At 46.0% G+C, this 17,426-nt stretch overlaps 1 protein-coding gene and 1 non-coding gene across 2 annotated transcripts; both read right to left on the reverse strand.

Moving 5' to 3' along the window:
- Window positions 1–809: 809 nt before the first annotated feature.
- Window positions 810–4,437, reverse strand: LOC100833935 (ABC transporter G family member 25). The gene is made up of 3 exons (XM_003577729.4): window positions 4,127–4,437; window positions 3,151–4,021; window positions 810–2,188 (listed from the first exon to the last, which is right to left on the reverse strand). The coding sequence occupies exons 1-3, from the start codon at window positions 4,241–4,243 to the stop codon at window positions 1,164–1,166; spliced, it is 2,013 nt and encodes a 670-aa protein (XP_003577777.2). The 5' UTR covers window positions 4,244–4,437; the 3' UTR covers window positions 810–1,163.
- A 6,173-nt stretch (window positions 4,438–10,610) lies between these two features.
- Window positions 10,611–10,777, reverse strand: LOC112269021. The gene has a single exon (XR_002960612.1). It is a non-coding gene; the product is annotated as a U4 spliceosomal RNA (small nuclear RNA).
- Window positions 10,778–17,426: the final 6,649 nt, after the last annotated feature.

The raw sequence follows: 17,426 nt of genomic DNA on the forward strand, positions 1-17,426 counted from the left end.
CCATGCTGCTCTGTTCCACTGATTGTGTGGCCAGGATGGCGTAGTCTGATCCGGTGCGGGGGGCGGGTGCGGCGCCCTGGCCGGTGCCCGATGGTGGTTTAGCGCGTGGTGTTCGGTGAGCTTTGTCGGCGCTCGCTGGGATGTGGTGGCCTCTGGTCAGCCTCAGCTATTCGCTCTATCCGCGGTGGGTTTGGTGGCTGCGGGTGAAAACCCAGCATCGACGAGGTCGGTGCTGGCGACGACGGCGTCCTCGGACGTCGCTTCCTTCTTGAAGGCGTCGTCGTGCAGCTCCGCCACATCCCACCCTGCGCAAACGAGGGGTCTCCGAGCGAAAATTCTGATCCGGTTTCTAGGTCGGGTAATGGTGACGTCCTCGGACGCCGCATCCTCCTTGGAGGCGTTGCCTTTGGAGACCTCGTTTGGCGGCGGAGTTTGCCTGCGGTGGTCCTGGCTAGAGAGGCGACTTCGTGCTACACGGGCTTGCCGATGCGCGAGCCGTTCCCGGCAGGGCAACCTCTTCTAGCTCCGGTCATTGAAGAAGCCCCGCTCTGCCTACCTTCTCCTGGCGTAAGGAGCCGTTCTCTGTTCGGCGTCGTTGGAGCGGAGGAGGTCTTCGTCCTTGCGGTTGCGGCTTGTTTATTCGGTTCCTGTGTTTGCTCTTTGTCAGAGTTTTTCGCACGGCTTTCCTTGAATAAGCCGTGAATTTGTATCGGTTTTCAGGCCCGGTTTTTTACTCATAAACTGGGCCAACTCTATTCTTCTAATCGAATCACGGGATCGACCGTTCCGTCCTAAAAGAAAATCATGCATTTACACCACCGGCCCCAGATTTAATTAACTATAATTAATTGACTCGCCGGAGGATCCACCATGCAGAGAAAAGAAACCAACAGCCAAGATCCAACAGCAAGCCGAAAAGGAGGAAATACTCCTAAAAGACAAGGAGAATAAGAAGAAGACTCCTCCAGGTCGACCGATTCGTTGATCGATCGCCGTGGCAACACTTCCAACCCCTTAGCTTTCCGTCAGTCCTCCAGTACCCCCGGCCCTGCCAACCTGTCAGGTTCTTCTCCGGCGCCGGTGACCGGCCGGGCCGGGACGGGCTAGCTGCACTAATTAATTAAAATAATTCATCGATCTTCGATCCCCGAATCGACCATTCATCACGTCCTGATCATCCTTCGCAGCGCGAGGTAAGCCAGGATCCTGTACCCGAAGAACATACCCACGAGCGCCGCCACGCAGACCGCGGTGCTCGCCTCCCCTTCCACGGCCTCCGCCGGCAGCAACCTCCTCAGCTCCCCGCCATACTGCACGGCAATGAGCAGCCGGTACCCGTAGTACGTGAACGAAGTATACTTCGCCCACGCCATGAACACGGGCACATTCCTGACATAAAACCCGCCGGTGAGCAAGTAGGCGAGCATGACGACGGTCGCGAGAGTCGACGCCCTCTTGGCGTCCATGACCACAGCCCCCACGGCCAGCCCCATGCCCTCGGCGACGAGCACGTAGCCGAGGACGACGATCACCGTGAGCGCAAAGGCCACCGGGGCCGGGTTGAGCCCGGCCATGAGGTACACCACGATCGTGAACAGCAAGGGTAAGGCCAGCTCCATGGGGAGAGAGCCCGCCATGCGTGACATGAAGTAGGCGGAGAGCGAGTACATCCCGGAGGCGCGTTCCCGGGTCAGGATTGCGCGTTCCTGCGGGAAGGCGAAGACGGCGTTGAAGGACGCGAAGACGCCCCAGAAGATGGAGACGAAGAAGAGGAGCCCCATGCGGTCGTTGATCTGGGTCGGGGACGAGCGCCACCACATGGCGCCGGCGATGAGTGCCGGGGAGAGGATCTGGAAGATGCGGAGCGTCGTGAAGGACTCGTGGCGGCGTTCTTTGAGGCTCCGCCGGAGGAGCACCGTGAACTGGTTCGTCCAGCTCGTGCTGTATCCGCCGCCACCGCCGCTGCTTCTGCCGAGGCATGATGATGAGGAGGAGCTGCTCGTCGTCGTTGTGGTCGTCGTCTCCGGTTGCGGCGACTCGTTGGTGGAGGAAGCGTGGATGTTGATCATGGCGGCCTTCACTTTGGGGGCCAGGACTCTGTTGTAGGAGGCGATCAGGGACTGCTTCACGTTCACGTTGCCTCCTCCTGCGTCAGATACTGAATCGCTGTACTCTGTTTGAGCAAAGCCTGCACGAACGAACAAACATTCAGTTAAGAAACAACGATCATTCATTCACTTCGAAAATAAGAAAAAGAAATCCTAGTACTCCTTTAGATTTTATTTAGATCTTTTTTTCTGATCTTCTCCAACAATTAAATTTTTTCTTGGCCAAGCAGCCAAAAAGGAAGATGGCCATCATCTAAAGGGAGGAAAAATAAAATGAAAATAATAGTTGTAGCGAAGAAAGGATTCCTCCTGTCTAAAGTGATCAAGAAGGGTATACTGGAAGAGGGTGCAGCCCCCACTAATCCAAACCTCCTTAACACGTGTCCGGTAGGTGCCAATTCTTTCAGTTTCTTTTAGTAACAACCAAAAAGTGCTTTCCTGCAGAAAAGCTATAGCTAGGGAGAGGAGAGAAGAGAACACACACACACTACGGCACTCACACCACTCTTTTTCCTCTGTGCGGTCTCTTTTCTTTTCCCAAAATCCTTTTCCTGGGGTACTACTCCACTTAATTTGGGTGCACTGATCCGCACTCACTGACTCGATCACCAGGTGTTTTACTTGTCTCCCGCAGATGTCATCTTCACTAGTCTAATCTAATCTAATCACCCAGCACAGCCACAAGTCACCATATGCTAAAAAGGGGGAACAATTAAACAATAAACACATCATTACTCATTAATTTAAGCACACACTATCCTTAATTTGGCTCCTTGCTGCCTTTCACTCCACTCTCCACCTTTGTTGTTTAGTCGTTTCGGTCAAGCAATCAAGGTTTCCATTCCCTGACGACCCATGCTGTCAATAAATCTACAGTACCAAAAATGCATGTTCGTGGTTTTTCTATAAAGTCAGTCAAAATCGACAAAGTTTAACTCAAGACAAACCCAAAATGTATAAACAGTTAGAAGCAGAGAGAAAGTGATTATTAAGGAGGATTATTAATTAGCAGAAGTAGTAAGAGCTTTGTTTAGTTACTCACCGTTGGCGAGGTCGAGCATGAAGTCGGCGGGGTTAACGTGGAACCCGGGCCGGAAGCCCACGGACCCAAAATACTCCATGGCGTCCCTCCCCGGCCCATGATACAGACACCTCCCTTCGGCCAGCAGCAAGACGGAATCGAACTTCCTGTACACGCGGCTCGACGGCTGGTGCACCGACATCACCACCGTCCTCCTCGCAAATCCTCCGGCTCCCCCCTTACCCGCCGCGAGCCGCGAGAGCGTGTCGACGAGCCGAGCCGCGGCGGTGGAGTCGAGCCCGGAGGTCGGCTCGTCGAGCACCAGCAGGCTAGGGTCCACCAGCAGCTCGTGCCCGATGCTCACCCGCTTCCGCTCCCCGCCGGACACCCCGCGCACGAAGGCGTTGCCGACGATGGTGTCGGCGCAGGCGGTGAGGCCGAGCTCCGAGATCACGGCGTCGGCGGCGGCGAGCTTGGATCTGGTTGGGGATGAGGAAGGGAGCCGCAGCATGGCGCAGAAGAGGAGGGTTTCGCGGACGGTGAGGTGCGGGTGGAGGATGTCGTCCTGGGCGACGAAGCCTGTCCGGCGCTGGGTGGCGCGGGTGTAGGGGCGGCCGCCGGCGAGGAGGGTGCCGGAGTGGGAGGAGGAGAGGCTGCGGTTGGCGAGGATGGAGAGGAGGGTGGACTTGCCGCTGCCTGATGGGCCGAGGATCGCCAGGATTTGGCCTGGGTGGGCCGAGCCTGTTATCCCTTTGAGGATTGTGCGCTCCTCTGTTGTTGATGATGATGATGTGCCGCCGGAGTGCGAGGAGATGCGGCCTGGGGATTGATCCTTGTTTGTCGATGAGGATGTGGTTCGGTCTAGCTTGACGCGGTAGGTGACGTCGATGAACTGCAAAAGGGAAGAAGAAGCATGGATGGATCGATCAATTACGGGGTTCAATTTCAGCTTGATGCATGCTGAAGCAATTCACGGTGTGTGTGTGTGTGTATGTACCTGGAGGTCTAGTGGCTTGCAGACGAAGGACAAGAAGCAGTCCATCTTGGAGGCTGGCGGTGGCATGGCGACGAGGTGCGCGCCGGCCTGGTGGTGGCCCTGGCCGTTGGGAGGCATCTTGTTATGAGTCGAAGCTGGAGCTGGAGCAGGAGCTTAATCTCGTCTGATACGGATGGATGGATCAATCGGTGGCGAAGATCGAGGTGGGAATTAAATCAAACAGGTAGCGAGCAAGCCAAGGAGAGCAAGAAATAGTAGCAGTGGTTCATGGGGGAGGGATGAGAAGATGTCGAAGGGGAAGGGGGGAGAAGGGAGGGGTATATAAAGGAGGTTGGTTGTACGTAGGGACGAAGGCGCCATGGCCGTCAGGCCGTGGAATGGTGGACACGGAGGTGGTGAGGGACACGTCACCGCAGGACACGGCACGTGGCGAGCGGCGACGGGAGCTACTGAGTGGAGCTCCGGTCCCACCGTTGGTAATGGTGGTGGTGTGTGTGCTTTTGGCGCGCGCGCGGCAACAAGCTTTTGGGTACGGACCGGTGGAGGTGGCCCGGCGCCGGCTGCCGGCTGCTAATGGGGTCGGTCGCCGTGCCAGAGGAAGAGAGGAGATCAGTGAGCGCACGCTAGCTGCTTGCTAATGGGGGCTGGGTTCGGGGAATCGCAGCGCGCGAAAGGAAGAAAAGATGATGGTCTCCGGTGCGGCGCGGTACGTGGCAGGCATCAGCTGCTGGGGGGCCGGCCGGCCCACAAACGCAGCTTAGCTAGGCAACACCCCGCCGCGCGCGGACACTGACACCGGACCGGACATCTCTCCAATAACACGGATGCCGCGGCGGTCAATTAATCAATCCGGTCGCTTTTTTTTATCTTACGAAAAAAGTGAGCATGTATTATTATTATTCGGTCTTTATTTATTTTTTGTTGCTCACAGAAAACTGCCCGTGTTTGTTTAGAATAAAATTGAATTTTATTGTAACTAACTAGGTCATCTGATTTCTACTCCGATCAGTTCAATAAAGGTTGGCATGACCATGCCGATTTTTATAAAATGGAGGGAGTAGTTAGGAATAAGTTGGTTGCTAATCTAATTTTTTGCTTCAAGGTTAAGAACAAACAATGATGGAGAGATATATGAAATATAGATCGTAGTTCGATGATTTTAATATGTCGGATTTTTTTTCTTAAATTTTCGGCGACTGAAATACAGCCATTTCCAATAAAATTAGCCATGCATGCATGCGCCCGTTGCATCAAGTCGTCAAACCGTTTCACCGTTGAGTATGTGCAACATCCGGCCGGTCTTAATTAGTACGTCGTCAAACCGTTTCGTCACAAGTCGTACACGCTCCACGCGCGCGGACCCAGACGATAGATATAGTACTCATGTAGATCAAATTAACATGGACGGTGAGCGGTCGCGCAACGGTACGTCACGCTATAGCTGCCTGCCAGGTTTTCCCTTCTTCGTTGCAGTCCGTCCGGGACGCGTGTCTCCGGCCGCCGGTGTTGAGTGTTGACAAAAGACAACGGCAGCAGCATCCATACAGATCTCGATCTAGCAGCAATGGATGTATATGGACGCCTATATATACCTACACGTACGTTGCAAACTCGATCGGAAAGGATCCAAAGCTTTGTACGCACACCGTTAATTACTGCTGTACTCTCTATCCGTGGCGGAGGACGAACTAAATTTTTGGTGTGACGAAATTGGTAGCGTGGGAGTGATAATGGGCACAATGGTAAAACTAACAGATGCATTGAAGTATAGATGCGATATTTTTTAAAATAAAAGGCAGTCGATTCCCATTCGATCAGAAGAACATTGAGTATTTACGAGAGTACAAAAATAGAAATCAAGGCATAGGCGACAAAGGCAGCCCCACTGGAATATTTAATTGACACGGCAAGAACTATAATCTATGCGCGGACATATTTTGATAGAAACATATTTTGCTAAGTAAAGCCCAAACAAAAATCCCCACCAATTTATCGAATACGTTCATGCAAAGAACAATAACAACGACTTGTCACATATGGATGCACTATAGTGTCATCTAAATTATAAAATTTCTGAGACCAGCTTAATCTAGTGCTTGACTTCGTCGTGGACTTGTAGTGCGGCGCCATGTGAGGAATGGTCGCAGTTGTCCGTGGGCCGCGGGGAGAGTGAGGACACAAGGGGTAGCCAGACGGGATATTTGTTCGGTGATGCGCTGATGCCGGTTGCTTTGCCGATTTGAGGGTTTGAGGAGGAAGACGAGAATTTGCAAACGGCAACAATATTCGTGAAAATCGATGGTATAATTACTAGGCCTTTTTTATGGCCACAAACTGAAAAAAAGAAAAGGCCCACTGTCTACCTAAGGTCCAAACACCACCATCTTCTACAGTACCTCGTTTTCCAATTCTCATCCACAAAACAGAAATTAGAAGGGATCCTAATCTAACGATGCATGAAAACAAGGTATGGCAGGTGCCACACCTTGCCATACTGGGCGCTACGCCCCTGCTCTCTATTAGCGTTGTTGTAGCTAGGGGTTGCAACGGCATACGTAGCCAGCCAAGCCAAGCTAGCCAGTGTGCCTCGTTTTCCTTTCCCATGACAAGCTAGCTAGCGTTGCACTTGAATGCATGCATGCAGCCGTTGATTTTCCGACCTCGGTTACCATGCATGAATTGCATGCATGTCCCCGGCAGGAAACTTGGGCACGCTGACCTTTGCTTTGGACTACTATACAGCTCCCTTGGCGTGTGCGTACGCGCGACGTGGACGGCCTCTTCCCTGCATGCAAACAAAGTGTAACAACCACTAGCTATACCGCCGCTACAATTTGCATGCATGGATGCGCGACGCCATCACCAAATTAGCTTCGCCCAGCTATTAACTGCATGCTATATATGTATATATCCAGGAGGAGCTAGTATACGTTTTTCTATATATAGGTGATAAGCAAGCTACTCCGTTGTAAAACGTAGGACGGGTAACTTTATATATATCGTGCTATTTTAGAACAATTATTCTTTATATCTTCTGAGGATATTGGGCCGGCAATATATATACGCATTTGTATCGTTGCCGGTTATCTCATCGATATCCATTCATGGTGGATGCGTGCACGTAAAATCGTGAGATCGATCAATCGATGAAAAGTACTTCCTCCTCCGTTCCTAAATTTTTGTCGCTGTTTTAATACTAGTTTGTAATAAAACAGCAACAAGTATTTAGAAACGAGAGGAAATACGTGATCCACATATAACAGATCTCACATATATTGTGGATCATCACGGTCGATCTGATCTGATATAACATGTTCACCCGCACGGCAAGACAAGCTTAATCATTGGCAAAATATACTCCGTGACAAATCAGGGAACTTGTGGGTCGGCGGTCCGTCGGTGCACGTAATTTTACGGTTGATCGATGGTGTACTGCAACGACGAAGTACATGAAAGTGTACAGAGAATCGCAAACAACGAGAAAATCACAAGAAAACACATGCAGGCCCTGACAGTTTGGGAAGGCCCGTTAATTTTATCAATTTTGTTATATCTAAGTCGACTGATTTTTGGTTACAAATAACTGTATAAAAATATGGGTGCAGATATTGGATATTATCACCCGGTATTTATAATCCGGTGATAAATGTGGGCCATGCATACTATGCTAGTCCATCACCCTTTTCGTATGCATTTCTAAACTCTTTAAAAAAAGCTCTTTGGGTGTAATCTGCAAGTTGTTATTTAGTCATGTAGATGATTTGGCTAGCTGAATGAACTGCACCTTCAATAGTATATATATGTGTGGAATATATCTTTTGCAACAGGGACATGCATGTCGACTGATGATTTCAGTAGACCGGGGGGGAAGCATATACACATATATATAGCACTCCGGACGGCACAATAGTATATTTTGGCATCTTGTCGTGCGCTGAGTTAAAGCTAGGATTTTTTTGTTCTAAACTTGGGTGTTCTTCTTTCCTTAATTTGTTCTCTACAAAATCAAAAGGAACAAAAAGGGTTGATCGAGCGGCGCCCAATGACAAGAATGTGTTTGATTTGATTTCTACGGAATCTGATCTGCTTTGCTAGAGAAAGAGCATATAAAAAATGATAACCAATTTGCTTCAATATGGACCGTGTACCTAATATATTCTACATATGTGGCAATGAGTGGTGATTTAGTTAATCACAGATCTATGTGCTAGCTATTCACAGATCGTATATAGTATATCATTTTAAATAAATGAGCGCACCCACACATTTATGGAATATATATTGCACCAAACTTTTGTATTGCCCATGAATCATTGCTAGTAATGCTAAATCCTCGTGCTGTGTAGAGAAAAACATAGAGTATTAAAAAAAACAAATATGATGTGTATAGGCACTTAAATTTGGTTCTTAATCACTACTCTCTCCGATCAATACTAAGTGTCGCTCATGTAGTACAAATTTGTACTAAGTCAGCAACATTCACTGTGGATCCATATTAGGACATTGGTCCGTGTTAACGTGTTAGTTCCGTATAAGGACTTGGAATCGGTTTGGACTTGGGTTGCTGAGACGTGTGAGTCCGAGTAGGTCTAGAATGTAGGCAGTACATGTAGCTGTGTATATATACAGGCATATACGGCTGGCTTGTATCAAGGTCATGAAGTTTTGTACCGTGAGATATTGAGAAGAAATAGAAAGACAAGACACACGACAGGTGCATTTGGCCATAATCCGGTGATTGTCGTCATGTGAGGGTGTGCGTTTCGTGTGATTGATCTTTCGGCAATACCAACACGGAGTGAGGACTACTTTGTTCTATTCTTATTTGTCTTTTCTTTAAGAGCGAACAACTTTTTGTATTGTTCTCCATTCTCCCGTCCTTCTGTATCGTAGCTAATCCAAGCATTAGGGTAGTACTGTTAGAATTATTAGGTGTACGTACTACTTACTACATAACGTGGTATATCACATGTTGAGTAGCTAATCCAAGCATTAAGGTAGTACTACATAACGTGGTATATCATATGTTTAGCAGACTACTTTATCACATGGCTCTATTAATTATATTTGAGTCCAGTCTAGGAGTTGGTTCTCAATTAAGTAGTGATGCAATTCTCTGTTGTGAGACCCCGACAGTTCCTTAATGCGTCCAATATGCCTTCAATATTGTTTGGAGACGAAAAACTTGTGTGATGCGTGGCATAGCTATTTGTTTTTCATTAATTAAGACTAGATAATTTTGATCAACAATTACTTTGTTAAATTGTGGTTTCTATGACATGAAATTTATATTACTAGATTCATTTTCTAGAGCACGATCATTATGGTTCGGCATCATATATAGAGAGAGTACTGTAGATCACATCTCAATATTATTTTTAATCAAAGCATTGTCTTAGATACGGCATGCATGTCATGGGGGTGGCTTAGTTATTGAGATATTGAGTAGGGATAAACATGCATGTTCTACCAAAAAGGTGGCGTTGGTCGGAATACTTAATTAGGACACACGATCAGTGTTAATGATGTGTCCAACAACCATGTGATCGGGTTGTTTCCTTGTCAAAACACCACCTTTAGCTGATCTCATCACTTGCATGGTATATATTGTGATCGGCGTGCAAAACACTATATATGCACACATATGGACTATATTGAAATACAGTAATTAACAGCTTAGTTTGGGCCTCTAGATAAACCGGCCAGGCCAGTTGACGATACTGGAAATAGTACAAGATAAAGTTTGTTTCAACATGTGATCAACGATAGTTTCATTCTCTTAATTGAAGTGTACAATTTAGAGCTTTGAACCGGCTCAATCATTCAAATGGTTCATTTTTCACCCTTGGGCTAGTTTCATTGATTAGTGGGTTTTCTGACTTTTGTACAGGCAACTAATTAATTAAGTAGGTCCTAATTCTGTTAATCATATATGGCCAAAAGGATGTAGAGAGAACAAGAGCACAAACAAGCTAGGACGATGTACTGGATATATACTTGTAAACTTCTTTTAGAAAAGCAAGTTTGGCTTGTCTTGGTCCATTGTCAAATGATCCAGCATGCAAGAACATGATTCCAAAGGTCGACAAATGGGTTTCAAACGAAGATATCGATCTGCCGACTCAGCTCTCAGCCATGGCCATCCATCCTTCCAGCCGCGTCCGTATAAATGCATTAATTTAGCAACTTCGATTGCTATAGGCTAATTGTTGCCGGCATCTCCTTGACTTTGCATCATATCCCTTAGATATGGTGTTGTATTATAAATGGCATTCTTGTTTGTTTATAGCTAGAATTGAATAAAGGCATGTTATGGTTCTCTTTTTTCGGCGGACGGGCTTCTCTGAGAAACTGTTGTCCACTAATTATCTGAAAAAACCGTCCTAACTTTTTTGCTTAGCTTTCAAATTAGTCTAAGCTAAATCAATTTTAAAAGCTAAAATTTTTTTACATGCGGCTTCTCCAGTAAGATAGGAGAGAGCAGCTTCTCGAGAAGCCCATCTCGGAAGTTAAAAAACAAAGCCTACATGTATTTGCAAATCAGAATCAAAAGAGGTTTTTTCTTGCGAGGAATTGCATATAGTTTTCAACAAGCAGTTGATGCGTCTCGGTATAACCTCGCTAGCTGCGTCATTGCCCACGCGCGAAGATGAGATTCGCTAATCTTGAATACCTCTCCAATTCATAATAAATGTTGGGATTTAATACAAAATTATGTGTCACATGGATGATACGAATCGAGTCATCCCAAAAAAAAGAGCATTTTTATACCACGAGCAAGCCCCTTGATCTGTCAGCAACTCATGTGTCGAACCATTGATCGTGTGCAGCTAGACTTTTATTCGACAAAAAGCTACTACAACTAAAGCTACCCGGACAGGTGTGTGGCTAGCTGCTGGCTGCTGGGGACACACTTGAGGCGACGATACAACCTGAAGGTGCGCCGCCAAAAACGGACCCTGAAGGATGGGCCCATCGGTCTGTGGAGCTCCTTTCTGTAACTACCAATGGCCAGATTGATGGGGCCCAGTGTACCGGGCCACGTGGTCGCGTGTGGCTCTCGCGTGGATCCATCGGCCTGGCCGGAGCACTATTATTGGTGCACTGGTAGTTAGTTTTCAGTATGGAAAAAGAAAGAGCACTATACACTTTTCCTTGGAATAATATGTTGTGCTTTACAAAACAAAAATGTTGAGGAAAAACAATGACGTATATGGAACGAAGCTTAGGAGCCTTGCACTTAGACTTTGGCATGCATGATTAATTTGTGCTCTTGAAGAAAAGTAATATACTTCACTACCACTCATAAATATATAATATGTTTGGGGGACGATCTATTTCTTCTTTTCGATCAAAATGGTTATTGTTTAATTTGGACGGGTCGCCATGTGCCGGCTGGGGGACGGATCAGGTTGGAATCAGTACCTTTCCTCCCATGCTTTTCTCGAGTACCGAAGGTCATGTGAGAACTAGGCTTTTCTCGAGTGCCGAACGGTCAGGTGAGAACTAGGCTTTTCTCGAGCGGTCAAGTGAGAGAACTACTCATATGGATGGATACAAGGGACCGTAATGCACATAACTTAAAAGAAGTGTTGCGATCAAAGTTGTGTGTACTGGATCTATTTTACCAGTTATCTACCGGAATTTGATTTTTGTAGACATAATTATGTATTGTAGGACCTTTATGATTTCACAATGCAACCATAGCTTAGTGAGCATGAAGCGCTATCTCTCCTAATAGGAGTGCCGCGTGTGTGTTCGTGCTTCGAATATAAATTTTCAGTAAGATATGATTTTTTGGGATCAACAAAAAGGGTTACCGGACGGTAACAAAAATACCATGCAACCAGTAATAACTAAAACCTAGCTGGATGCGATATTAATGGTTTCTAACCTTTCTTCTCTGTAAATATCGCCATGCATTAGGTAGATTAATTATTGAATTAATTATCCTTGCGAGATCCATGGGCGGACCCACGTGGTGTTTTTGCCCAGTAAATTTGGCCCATGTATAGGAAGGATATGATGTCCACAAGGATATGATGTCCACACTCAGCTCATAAAAATGCCCCCACTTGGCCCATTTTGCACCATTTTGTCTTCTCTCAAGTTTTATTTTTGGTCCGCTCGTGGCGAGATCGTCCCCGTGTCTTGTGTTTCACGCTATAAATCCCGAGTCCCAAAGGTTTGGAGCATAGCGTGACGTAGCAATATAATCTTGCAGTGCAATCTATTTCCTCCATTTCACAAAGGTTGGCGTATTTTGTTTTGTTAAGACAAGACTTTGACCAATAAAAACTCAATTGATATGTGTTTTTTCATAGATAAAATTTATATCAATGGATTCGTCTTTAAAAGTCCTTGCTAATGATCTTGGTTTCGTATCATATAACTTACATATTAATAGAGTAATTCTTGATCAAAATCTTGTCTTAACGAAACAAAATACGCTAACCTTTGTGAAATGGAGAGAGTACCATCCATACATGTATCACTGGATCATAATTAATGGCATCAAGTTCCAAAACACAGGTCAACGTTTAACACAGTGCATCCATACACATATATAACTATACAGAAGCATCTTTACAGGTAGATAATATATCTTTCCTATGTAAGCTAGATCTCTTTCTGACCTAGATAGATTAGCTCAGCTTTGTGCGTGTACACATAATTGACTCCCGTTGTTAAATTTCCTGCCGCATGCAGGGAGCACACGTACTACTTAGGAGAGTCGACACGTCACATCCGTTTCCTTTTTTTCTTCTCTTCTTTCCTTTGCTTGGTCACTCTTTAGCTAAAGCGATTAAAGAGGATCCCCCAAGTAAAAAGATGTGGCGCCAGCGCAAAGGGATGTCGTATCTTGCCGAATCTTAGCCTTCCTGCAGCTCTCAAAGGATGATGATCGAATTGAGCTATCTCGATCTAGATGTACTGTCGCCGATCGATCGAATCAATTAAGCCCCTACCAAGAGCACATGCTTGATCGATGCGTGTGGGTCTCTAGCTTCTTTTAGTTTCTTTGTAGCAAATCAAATTGATGTAATTCCTGCAGTAGAGTATGTACATAACGCCGTGAATAGTTTCTGTGTGTTCCAGACATGTATTACTTATAAAAAAGTTGCAGCCCACTGAGTATTTTTCGTGATTTATGGTGAAGCCACGTTTCCCCTTCTTTTGATTCTCCTTTCATCGTCTTTCTAGTTAAGCCCATATATATATATATATATATATGGCGACGTATCCAGTGAATCCTCCTACCTTAATGCATCCATGTATCTGACGATTTGGAACCAGTCGACGTAATCGTGGGAGCCTGCTGTCTTATGGGAACTTTTGCAGTAAAGCGCCCGCCTCCGCTCATCCTATTTTGCAAAGTACCCCAATTACCCTTCTGTTTCTGTCACAAGCATCAATACATCGTCTTCTGGAGTCGTCTTCTACCCCACGCTGGTTCTCCCGATGCCGACGAGTTCAGGTGTTCAGCAAGCACGCAAGACTCATCCCCCTGGTCTCTCAGCATGATCCGCCTTGCGTTGTTCAATCTCGGCCAGCCTCCTTGACGGATCTTGACGCCCAGGCCGCCGGCGGCTGCAACGACTGCACAATCAGACGGAGATTCCGATGGCCAGACCCAGACGTATACGCCTGAGTCGCCTGATGGCCTAAAAGGTCCCATAAAGTTCTTTCAAGATCAATTTCATTTCCGATGCACTGCCATGCCCTGTCCTGTTTCTTCAATTTCCAATAGGAACAAGGCAATAAGAATTTCTATCTAAAATTTCCATTCACAACAATAAGCGTTCATTTTTGTCTGAAAATCGATATTCCCCATTCATCTACACTCACATCACAAGCAACAATTGCAGACAATAAGCTCACAAGCCACATCTAGGAAGTCAATCTGCAAGTACTAGATACATCAAATAGGAACAAGAAAAATTCAGCTATCTGGTTGCCTGCCGGGGTCCCAGCTGGGCTGTACAACCTGCCCCCGTGAAGAATGCTGGCGTTATTACTCATTAGGGGAAGGGGCACTAGACGAGGGCGTGGTGCAAGCTGGAACTGACAGATCTGTTGCGGCCGCCGGCGACCTTGGCGTCAGGCCCCGGCAAGAAGGCGGACGGGGTATGGCCACGCGGAGGTTGGCAAGACCTGAACAGCGCAGCAGATCGCACCCGCGACCGCAACGGTGAGCTTGGATAGATTTTATCTGGGTTTGGTCTCGTCGCTGTCGGAGAACTAGTGGGGGGAGAAGACGATGTATTGATGCGTGTAGCATGGGGGATTAACTGGGACATGATTTAACCCGAGGAAGGGGTACTTTGCAAGATAGAAATGCTGGAGGCGAGCGCTTTGCTGCAAAAGTTCCCATAAGACAGCAGGCTCCCACGATTACGATCGACTGGTTCCAAATCGTCGGATACACGAATGCACGGAGGTAGGAGGATTCACTGGATACGTCGCCTGGTTCCAAATATTCATGAAATTTTCAGTGTCGTTCCAAACATGCTAGGCGTACGTAGCGAGTCTATAATGTTTAGGACTTTTTTTTAAAGAGGAATTTATTAAACATTAACAACAAAGTACATGAGTAAGCCTGAAGAACTCAAGGCTTTGCTGGATACAGAGCCTCCTCAGAGGACATTCAATAGAGTTGTGCCTTTGGTTACTACAGGAAATAACAGGAGAGTCCTGAGAGAAGATTTAGCTTTCTTGGCTAAATGATGTGCTAAGGTGTTATTGTCCCTAGGAGTGTACACCATCGTAGCATTAAGTCTGGAGTGAACTTCTAAGATTTGTATCAAGAAGGATCTAATACTCCAATGCCCTGGATTGTTATCTGCATCTTTCTTTTGGCAGGCGAGAGCAAGACTCTGGTGGTCTGTGATTTGTTTTGCGTCGTGTTGATTTAGGTGTTATATGATGCTGGCAGCAAGGAGAGCTCCTAGAGCTTCTGCTTGAATTGCTGACGAAACTGGAGCGGTAATGGCTTGAACCTTTGCAGTCCACCTGTTAAGAGGGTCAAGAGAGTCTATGAAGATTCCTATACCAGTAGGAGCAAGACCCTCAGCGTTTTTTAGATCTTTCCAAGCAGCATCTGAGTAAACATTGAATCCGTGCAAGTGAGAAATTTGAGAGGTGGAGAGGGGGATGAGAGGATTGTCTTGTTGTCTTTGAGTTCCTTGCATGCCTGAGGAGTCCCTGTCAGTATCCTTCTCCAACTCCAAACCTGCAATTAAGCTTCTAGCATTTGGAAAGACCTGCAAGGGGGAGGAAATCTTTCTATTGAAGAGGAAGTTATTCCTAGATTTCCAGATGCACCAAAGGAAGGTGAAAATGTTTTGAATATATTGAAGCCTTTGGGTGACCAGAGCAAGAGATAGCCGTAAGAATAATGAGAATAGAATTATGTTGGTTGGCATAATACTCAGATCTGATGTGCCAAAGGGCGCAAACCAAGCAGCTTTGGTAAAAAGACAGAGGAATAATGTTTAGAAATTTGGAAGGGAAGTAATAAGACGTCACTTTTAGCACCCTATCTATAGCTAGTTTAATATTTAGTCGCCATTAACTTTTTTTTGAAAAGGAAATAAACCTCCCAACCTTTGCATCGATCGACGCACATAACCATTGTCGTCATTAACTAGATATTCAATTTTGAATAGTTTGATCACTAAAGGCGATCAAGCCTCCCAAAAAAGGGTCATGACTTACCTAGCTCGATTGGTCAATTACGTGGCCCATTTGGTAGCAAAGCATGCAGGGGCATGCTTGCGAAGCATATGCATCTAGATGCAGAACCTAGCTAGCTAGCCAGAACAAAAATAATGGTCCTGACATGCAAGTTTGATGTTACTAGTTGGGTCGTTCAATAATTGTTGCATGCATGGTCCGACAGAGACCTCAATATATATGATTAATCGCATTTCCTTCCATGCATGCATTGTCATATCGATCGTCGCCAGCACATAAGATACCGATCGATGATCTGCTTAATGCATGCCAAGCTTAATTAAGCTAGAGCTAGCTACACACACATGCATGCACTTGTCGAAACTTGCACCGTTAATTGCAGCGATCTATATATATCTATAGCTATAATCACTTGACAACGAGATATCATATATGCATGCCGGAAGACAGTTGAGTATCATGCATGAACTTGCATGGTGCTGTTGGAATAAGGGTAAGTTAGTTAGGCCAAAGGCATTTGCACATGCATGCATGTAATTGGACGGTTCAACATAGTTGGGCTAGCTAGGTAATTAGCACTCTCCCACTGTTGGTGGCACACAAGAGAAAGTACGTACGTAGTACTATATATACTGCTAGCTATAGTAAGTAGATGCTATGTAATTCTATACCGGCCTCCAGTGCAATGGTCAAATATAGTGTTCGAACAAAGACCAAAAATTGGTCTACTACAGGAAGTTTAATTTATATAGAGAGAGAAATAGATCGAGCAGCCTGTACACATTTTTTTTTCAGCTTTAGTTTGCAAAAAGTACTCTCACTCTTATTATCAGGACAAAAGGCTATAGCTGCAGTGTATATATATTTCCTGCCACTAGCTGCCCGCCAGCTGGTGACGACGATCGCGGCAATCCAATGACATCTGTGACGCTGGAGAATATAAGGTGAAGCAAAGATTCGAACAATATACTGCAGAAAAAGTTGCTGTCCAGGTGACGAAAACTGAACAGGAGTATTAATTGGAGAGAAAGAAAGGCACAACGTCTGTCCTCTTACGCGTCAGGAATCAGCACATAACTGGCTTACTTGTCATGCTTACACGCTAAGTGCTCCTTCTCCTAATTATTGTTCTTGCTAGCAGCTGCTGCTGATGCCATTAATCATTGGTCGACATATATACCTGTGTTAAGTACGTACCTTACACGTTGCATGTGTGCCTGCTATACCAATTTGTTGATCTCAGTCTGTCTTTCTTTTGAAAAGATGCTTTCTGTTGGATCCCTACTGCGTACCCGGCCCCATCACTTCCTCTTTAATTCTCACTCGATCTTTGCGTGTTTCATAATTAGCTTAACTGACATGTTGTAGAGTTGTTTGGATCAAACTAGATCACCCGAAATTTGCTGATGCGAGATAGAAAGTTTATATGATTGAACTGTAGCTAGCCTTAGCTAGTGGATCCACGTAATTGGGTGCCCGTTTTTTTTTTTTTAAGATATCTCTTTCTATATAATGGGTGTACTGTTTGGAGATCTGTTATTGGTAGTATACCAAAAGGTAAACATGGCGCTTTAAACATGGATGATGTACTACCTCTATGATC

The sequence above is a fragment of the Brachypodium distachyon genome, chromosome 4 (genome assembly GCF_000005505.3).
Source record: "Brachypodium distachyon strain Bd21 chromosome 4, Brachypodium_distachyon_v3.0, whole genome shotgun sequence".
Classification (NCBI taxonomy): domain Eukaryota; kingdom Viridiplantae; phylum Streptophyta; class Magnoliopsida; order Poales; family Poaceae; genus Brachypodium; species Brachypodium distachyon.

Excerpts from the sequence above, each read along its gene's own strand:
- LOC100833935 (XM_003577729.4), bottom strand. The coding sequence starts at position 4,243 with ATGCCTCCCAACGGCCAGGGCCACCACCAGGCCGGCGCGCACCTCGTC. Across the intron at positions 4,022-4,126 it reads GCAAGCCACTAGACCTCCAG|TTCATCGACGTCACCTACCG; the intron begins GTACATACACAC and ends TCCCTTTTGCAG. Across the intron at positions 2,189-3,150 it reads CATGCTCGACCTCGCCAACG|GCTTTGCTCAAACAGAGTAC; the intron begins GTGAGTAACTAA and ends TCGTTCGTGCAG.